The 8,580-nt window shown below is 41.9% G+C and overlaps 1 protein-coding gene across 1 annotated transcript; it reads right to left on the bottom strand.

Annotated features, from left to right (window-relative positions):
• Positions 1 to 307: 307 nt before the first annotated feature.
• On the bottom strand, positions 308 to 2,278 carry LOC103724276 (probable galacturonosyltransferase-like 7). Its single transcript, XM_008815490.4, has one exon. The coding sequence runs from the start codon at positions 1,700 to 1,702 to the stop codon at positions 581 to 583; it is 1,122 nt and encodes a 373-aa protein (XP_008813712.3). The 5' UTR covers positions 1,703 to 2,278; the 3' UTR covers positions 308 to 580.
• Positions 2,279 to 8,580: the final 6,302 nt, after the last annotated feature.

Genomic DNA, 8,580 nt, shown 5'->3' with positions numbered 1-8,580 from the left:
CCGAGCCATTCTACTCACTTCTTGCCATGAAATTTTTAGCGGCACATCCTTGAAATCCTTCCTTAATTTAAAGCAGACGTCTACGACGCTACCCATGACTCCCACCTTTCTATCGCCTGCCAATAAAGTCCAGAAACCGGCGGTGCCTCCTTCCAGACCAAATCAAATCCCCGTGTCTTCTTTGTTCTTTCTATCAGCGCTTTAACAGTCGTGCGCTGCTGCTCAGTTCGATCCTTTCGCTGTTAATAAGTAGAAAAACCCGGCACCTGCCGGTGGGACAGATAAATAGTTGGAGGGAGAGAGGGAGTAGTAAAACAAATTGAATGTCTGTTCCTTTTATTTGTGGAGGCAACAACAATAGAATAAAATACAAATCACCTCGTAAAAGAAGAAAAAGGATGGTGGTAGTGAATGGTGAGGTCACCCAAAAAAAAAAAAGGTAAAATTAAAAATAGAATATGGAAAATATAGAAAGTGGAAGAGGGGGTGGAGATGGTTGGAGCGGCAAAAAAAGGAAAAAAGGGTGGGGGATGATGATACGATAAGACGCCCGTTGAGGAGGGGTGAAAAAAATGGGGGTTTACAGCGAGGAGGCGGGGCCGTACAGGTCGTAAGGGGCCCAAAGGGCGTCGAGGGGGCACGGGCGGTTTGAGTCGAGCCGCACCCAGGGCTTGCCGCTGCCGCTCCAGTGGAGGAGGCTGACCGGTCCCGGGTGGAGGTCGCGACAGCTGCCCTTGACGTTATCACCGCCCAGCCCGTGCTGGTTCCACCTGTGCTCGATCGGCGCCACGTGTCCCGCGAACACCAAAAGGAACGGCGGCAGCGAGCCCAGCTCGTATATCCGGCCGCCCCAGCCGGCGCTCGCCCCGCCCTTCTGTACCTCCATCCACCTCACGATCCGCCGCGTGTACCCGAAACGCCGCCAACGGACCAGATCGATGACCATCACACCCGTGTTGAAATAGCACGGCCGTCGGCCGGCGAACGTCCCGGCGAGTCGCGGGTCCGACCAGAAGCGCTCCGTGAAGTACTTGGTGAAGTTGGCGTGGCAGTACTCCGGCGCCCCCACCGTCCGCGACCCCAGGCTCGTCCTCCACAGCTTCGCGACGTCGTCGACCACCACAAGATCGGAATCCAGGTAGATCACCCGCCGCACGCACGGCTCCAGCATGTCGGCGAGGTAGTTCCTCGCGTAGTTGAGCGGCTGCTCCAACGCCTGCCGCACGGACGAGGAAATCAAGCCCCGGACCCTCTCCGGATCGAAGTAGTAGACCTTGAATCGGAGCCGGGGGAAGGCGGAGCGGACCAGGGTTTCGAGACTGGTATCGGAGACGAGGAAATGGAAGAAGACGTTCTCCGGGCAGAGAGCGTGCTGCAGGATGGAGTGGACGGCGGCGATGGAACCACGGAGGTAGTCCACGTCGAGGGTGATGGCGATGTGGACGAGGGATGGGTCACAAACGGTAGAGTCGTCGCCGAGGCCGCCGCATTCCTCCGCATTGCGGAATGGCGGGGCCTGGCGGAACGAGAAGCTGTCTCGGGCGCCACTGGCGTGGGTGCCGGCGGGGAAGCGGAGGTAGCCGTCGAGATTGGAGGATCGGATGGCCTCGGCGGGTGGGAAGGACTGGAGGGAGGGGGAGAGGACGACCATGACCGTGGCGGCGGAGAAGAAGCCGGAGATCCGCATGATCCAAAGCATCATGCAGCCGCCGTGGTCCCCGCCCTTCCGCCGCCGCCGCCGCCGCGTCTTGAAGTGGAATAGATCCGCGAAGCGGGAGAAGGCGGAGAGGAGGAGGAGGGCTAGGGTTCCCTTGAGGCCCGCCAGCTCGGAGTGCGGGGGCAAATGAGGGAAACCCCGGGGTGGAATCGCCCGATCGTGGAGGCTTCAGAGCTCGGATCCCTTGGGAGCGAAGCAATCGCCGACAGGAAAAGGTCGGTAGAAGAAAAGGGAGCGGGAATAATCCATAAGAAAAGATAGGAGAAGGAAGCGTGGAACCAGAGAGAAGGAAGAGGAGAGCAGAGCCCGGCTACGGTGAAACGATCCGGGGTCTCAGTTTCTCGCTTCCGCTTCCGCCGCCTCAGCTTTTCTCTAATCGATATTCTCTCTTGAAGGAAGCGGAGCGGCGGCAGCAGCAGCGAAAATGAGTAGCTTTCGCCCTTCTCCTTTTGCTTTTTCAACCTTAGAAATAAATGGCCCCGAATATTTCCCATCTATTACTTCGTTTTAAAATCTAGTACGCTGGTGCCAGTTTTAATTATTTATCATAATTATAGTTTTATTTTGTTGTTACCCACTAATAGAGTTTCTCACGGGTCCTAGTTGTCAGCCGCATTAATAAAGATCCTCGCGAGCCAAAGCGGCCCAGCTGGCTCCGACGAATCATAGACGTCTATTTCCCTAAAATGACGTTTTGACCCTCCTGTTCTGGATTTCGTTGTCCCTAAAATCGCAAATATCTGATTCCGGCGACTCTTCCTGCTTAGCTTGCATGCTCTAGGGACAGGATGGTCCATTTGCTATCACATTGATGTATAGACCAAACATGAGACGGTCAGTGATTAATTAGTAGCCTGATAATTTGATTTTGTATTTTCTTGGTTAGTAGCCGGATTATACGAAATGACGAGATTGCCCCGTACAATTTGACGTCGGCGAGGTTGGACTTGCCTGCATTCTCCATCCGCTTCGCCGGAGCCGCTCGATGGGCGATGATGCGCATCGGAGCCGTGTGCTCTTGGACGGCCGCTGGGGCTTCCTAATCGCCGCGCGGTACCGATGTACGGCCCCGTCATCGCCGCAGCGTCGTGATCGTGTGTCCCCTGGGAACCGTGCTACCTCGAGATCCGTGCACGCCACCGTATGCCGTACGCCAGCTTGGCGACCACTTCGGGCGGTCTGGCGGGAACACTCGGTCCGTACTTCCAATTGTAAATAAATCAATTCCAACCAGATACTGCCACCTCTTCACACCCGCTTGATTTTTAAAGAATTGATATGTTGTTTCCTTGCAATTTGGTTTGTAGGGAATCCGCTTGCGAGCTGTCACGGGTTGGGACTCGTAAGGCCGAAAGAGGAGTGGAAGGCCTTTGAAGGATTGGGAATTCCGTGAGTCCTCGTGATGGGTGGCCGCACGTTGCCCATTACGTCCTTATCGACTAACAAAAATCCTGACCGCCGTTGAGGGGGTTGGGCTTCATATTTTGTCATATTTAATGTCTATTAAAAAAAAAAAAAAAATTAAATTAGGGTGGATTTTTTTTTCTAGGAATAAAGGTTTGTGACTAAAAAAATAAAAAAGAAAATCAAAATCAACCATCTAAAGAGAGACCTAAGTGCATCCTCTCTTCTTTCTCACGAGGCTTTACTTCTCATTCTCAAATTCTTGTCTTCTTTCTTATGAGGCTTTTCTTCGCATCCTAAAATTTATGACTCCTTCTAGAAATCTTCTTCTTTATAAATGCATCCAGACCATAGCATAGTGTTCGCCATGACCAAGTAATGTACTCTTAATGAAATAGTCATCTAGCATCTTAATATACATCTTCAAATAAATCGATACATAATTTTCAGAGCATGATGCTCACCAATAGATATTACATATCTTAAGGATGAAAGTAGATTGGATAATATCCATCTAGATCCGTTTTCGTATCTGAATCTTTCCGAATATGAATAGAAATTTGAGTAGCCGACTAATATCTGTATTCATACATCTTAGAGAAAAATAGATTTGGATATAGATGGACAACTATCCGATTAGTATCTAAATATCCTATTCCATTGGTAACCTTATTTAATTTTATATGGCACTCATGAACTGTTAAGGATAATAAATGGCCACATTAACATGCTATTATTTTTGTTTATCATTCACTTTTTTATATCTTTGATTATATGGTCATAAGGTTTAATTATCTAATTTATATTCTTATTTTCGGTATATGATCTGTATCTGTTTAAAACAAATATAGATATGAATTATTGCATCCGACTAACATCCGTATTCGTATCTATATTCGTAAAACAAAACAAATATTGTTATGGATATGCTAGTATCTGATTCGTATCCGATCCGATTCCAGCCCTAACATAGTTCGATGATATACCACTAGTAACATAGTTATTTAATATCCTAATATACATCTCTGGGCAAATCAATATAAAGTTTCAAAAATATTGTGTTTACTAATATATACTTATGGCTAGACGGTAGATACTTAGCAAAATAGTCATCCAACATTACAATATGCATCTCTAAATAAATTGATACACAATTTTTAAATTATGGTACTCACTAATGTATAAATATAGTCAGGTGATATACGCTTGTTGGCTTCTAAATATATATAGTCACCTTCTTTGATATACACCCAGTAGGGACCCATTCATACTTTTAGGTAAATTGTTACAAATTTTCAAAATATGATATTTATCAATATATAGTACACGGTCAGATAATGCACACCTAGCAAAGTAGTTATCCAGCATCTCAATACACACCTTCAAATAAATTGTACATTGTTTCTTGAACATAATATTGACCAGTACATACTATATAGCTAGATGATATATATTTAGCAAAATTATCATTCAGTATTTCCATACAAACTTTTAGATAAATCAATGCATATTTTTTAGAACGTGGTGCTTACCGATATACATTATATAATTAGATGATAAACACTCGTCGGCTTTGTAAGCTTTTTTTTACGCTTGTTTTTTTTTTTGGTTAAATTATGAAACTGATGGAGTTCATTAGTGGTAGAAATTTGATGTTGATTTGACTTTTGAATTGCATCCATCAGATGAGTGCGAGAGAAAACGTTGTAAAATAGAATGCTCATCATTTGACATATCTCTAGTGAGTCTACCATAAGATTTTTGTGCCTCATGAAATGAGTCAACAGACGTATCTTGAACGTCGTACGTTGCAGCTGGCTTTTCTTTTTGGGAAAGGGAGCGTGACCGGGTGCAGAGGATTTCCCCCCAAAAAAACACCCATTATGAAAATAATTAATTAAAATAAGAAATCTCGTAATTAGTGATCATAATCCGAATTTTTATGTAACAGAAGAGCATTTGCAGTTCCAATGTTCCCTCCTTCCAGTTGCTCCTTAAGGGCTCGTTTGGTTCGCGAGAAGTATTTTCCCTCCCAGGAATATGATTCCTGGGAATCAGATTCCTAGGAAGAGAATACCTAGGAAAGTACTTTTGACATGTTTGGTTAACCATGAGAAAGTGACTAATTTCCAAAGTGCTTATGTTTGGTTGACCATCCACTTTCCTAGGAAAGTTATGTATAATTCCTATTATGCCCTTAATAAAAATTAGGTCTTTAATGCCTCTTTAATGCTTCTTTAATGCTGAAGGGTCTTTTTGGAAAAAAATAAAAAAGGAGTGATTCCCACCTCATGGGAAAGTAACTTTCCCATGTTTCTCATGGAAAAGACTTTCCCATGAAATGTGGGAATCATATTCCCATGGGAATACAACTTTTCCATCTCTCTCCTTTGAAAACTCCAACCAAACAAGAGGCATTTCATTACTTTCCCGTTGACCACACTTTCCCCCCTCGTTTTCCTACGAACCAAACGAGCCCTAAAAGAGAGCGGTTGGAGAGGGAAGTAAGGATGAATGATCTTGTAACTTTTGGCATCCATTTTTGGGTTACTAATTCACTCGACATTCACTGTTGGCAAAAAGCAAAAAAAATGTTTTCATATATAATTTTAAACAAGCAGTTAATTTTATGATTAAATTTGGTAATAAATTAGGGCTGTTGCGTACCATCCTAAGGTTAATAACATACACTAACTCCCAGAAAAAGAAATAAAGTTCTTTTTTTTTTAGTGAAGCGGACACATGCACAACAAATGGTTTAAGCACTACGCCAGTACAAGATGTGATATAATCAAGACTCCTTTGTTGAGAAAATATTGTGATTAAGGATTTTGTGCGGTGTTTTTTTTATTGATAAATATTTTCTCTCTCGATGTATATCTCTGGTTGCTTTTGTGGTAAAGATCTTATGAAAGTAATGGTTTCTTAAGGATGCATGTTACATATATCATTGATAACAACTAAAAGTATTAAGTCAAGTCATACCTTTAGTTTTCAAGTCCTAGTGAAAGTTGTTTTTGACCCAGAACTAGTATGACTGTCAAGACTTTATCAACTTATGTTGGTAGATTCATTTATTCTATGTCCTCCATGGTTAGAAGCAAGCAATAAAGAATTATTCATTTTTTAATTTTTTTTACATATTTATGTTTTTTATTCTTTAAACTTTTGTTTTTAAGTAGAGAGAGGCATATATGTTTAAGCCAAGCCAATCATAGATGCATAACCTATGCGAAGCACACGGCGAGTCAGCTACTATGGCTAATAACGTTTCACTTAAACATGCAGGCCCTCCTAATAGAATGTTTGAGCATGTTCCACACTGAGATAGAGTTTTCTAGTCATGTATATTTTTAAAAAATTAATCGTATTCATACTAAGGAATCCAATTCGAATTCTGCAATGATAGACTCCACTATTATAAATAGACTTTATATAATTCAATTTTTGATCATCAATAAAAAAAGAGTTTTCTGTATGGATATCCTTCTAAATCTCGGATTTTGCATGAATACTCTTTCAAAATTGATATTTTCATGTATACCCTCGTAAAACTCTGTTATTGTACAAATGCCCGTAATATAACGATTATTCTAACGGTTTTAAAAAAAATATATTTATATTAATTAAAAATAAAATAAAATTTTAAAATTATGTTATTGTTTCTGTCTTCTTTCCATGTTATCGAGATCATGATCTATTTGCATGTCTACCCATTAAGGGTATTTTAGTCATTTTAATTTGAAACCGTTAATTTTTTAACGTTGTTAGATAGCATGGGCACATATGCAAAAATAAAAATAAAAAAGATATAATGGCAAAACAAGCGTTTTACGAGGGTATACATATAAATATCAATTTTGAAAGGATATTAATGCAAAATCCAATATTTAGGAGGGTATTTATTTAAAAAATCCATAAAAAAAGAAATAAATCCTACATTTGCCATTATTTATTTATTTTTTAAGAGATATAGATTGAATGGGTTGAGAAAATAATTTCTTCTTCTAGATTGATTCAGTGATGAAAGAAGAGTTGAGGTGGTGTCAGTCAACGAATATGGCCGTTGCTCCAAAACATGATTTAGCGGAGGGCCTCGCTAGCGACGGAGCCAAAGCTTTATCTTGTCGACAAAGAAGACGGTCACCAGCAAAGCGATGCTCGGAGGGAATGCTCGCAAGGGCGGAGCGCACAGTATAATTATCTTTTTTTCCCTTTCTAAGGTGGAAAGCCCTGTCTATGTGGCAGGCTTTTATAGGCCGGTCTACAACCAAGCTAATAGATCGGATCCAGAAAATAATTTCCAATGTATCTGGTTTAGTGACCAATAAACATGAAACATCATATCCTATTAAAGTTAAAAAAAAAAGGTTATAAGTAGGAAAATCTTAGTCAGGATGATACCATGTAGCATAAGGATTGAGACAGATTATTATTAAGCGAAGGTCAGAACATTGCGGATTGTTTTCTCTCGCATAGTTTATGAAGGTTGCTTTGCTTGCACGTTCAAACCTCGCACACTAAATTTAATGAATGCTTCCGGTGCGATCGGCCCCTGCAGCATGCTCAATGCGAATAATGTTTATCTTTTTTAAATGTTGGGTTTTCTCAGCTTCCATTATCAGAACGTGAGAAAGCAATGATTATAATTATTCTTCGGTCGGTGGCATTAACGTGTGCATGTCACGCAAAGAAGGATGGCTGCTCAGGGGAGCAAAGCTGATGTGGATTTCTAATTGATTGGCGGTGGACTCGCGGACGGAGATTTATGATCTATATCCAACAATATAAATATATGATGTGATTTCAGTACACAAGTGATTTGGCAGCACGATTTGTTGAGAACATTCCCTCGTTGGTGACTAAAATGGAAATAGTTGACACCTGTTGCTGCTAGAATTTGGGTTGACGTCGGAAACTGTCCGTGGTGCTGAGGTCGGCATTTGCCCAAGTGAAAAGCACGTCGTCCGAGAGCCAGGGATCGAGCAGTTTCAGGGATTCGTAGGACCAACATCACTGCTCCGAAAAATAAGCACCATATGCAAGAAAGTCTATTTTTGGAAGGTTTTCAATAGAGGACAGTCCGTTGATTAATTCAGTGAAGATCTAGAACAACAGTAGGAAAGAGGAAGAATAAGGGTGAGAAAGTGCTTTGAGAGAAAAAGGTTTCCCCTTAGGATCTCCTAATCATCCCCATATATAGGATGAGATTGGTGCAAATTATCCGAATTATCGGAAAATACTACAACTACACGATAACAATTAATTGTGCATTAAGCAAACGGTAATGGTTTCCCACGATAAGCATGTGGTGATAATTGCATTGATTGTGCATCTACAACTGTGCTGGACAATCGTTGTCAAGACTATAAGTACAGCTTCTTTAATGATTCTTCGCGTTACTCCATGGCTGGTCCGATCAGAATAAGCTGTCGGTTTATATCGAAGTCATTCATCTC

This window comes from Phoenix dactylifera, chromosome 3, assembly GCF_009389715.1.
Source record: "Phoenix dactylifera cultivar Barhee BC4 chromosome 3, palm_55x_up_171113_PBpolish2nd_filt_p, whole genome shotgun sequence".
Lineage (NCBI taxonomy): Eukaryota > Viridiplantae > Streptophyta > Magnoliopsida > Arecales > Arecaceae > Phoenix > Phoenix dactylifera.
This window is presented reverse-complemented; position numbering and strand designations above follow the sequence as displayed.

What these genes read in the sequence shown, in the direction of transcription:
- LOC103724276 (XM_008815490.4), bottom strand. Translation starts at nt 1,702, where the DNA reads ATGATGCTTTGGATCATGCGGATCTCCGGCTTCTTCTCCGCCGCCACG.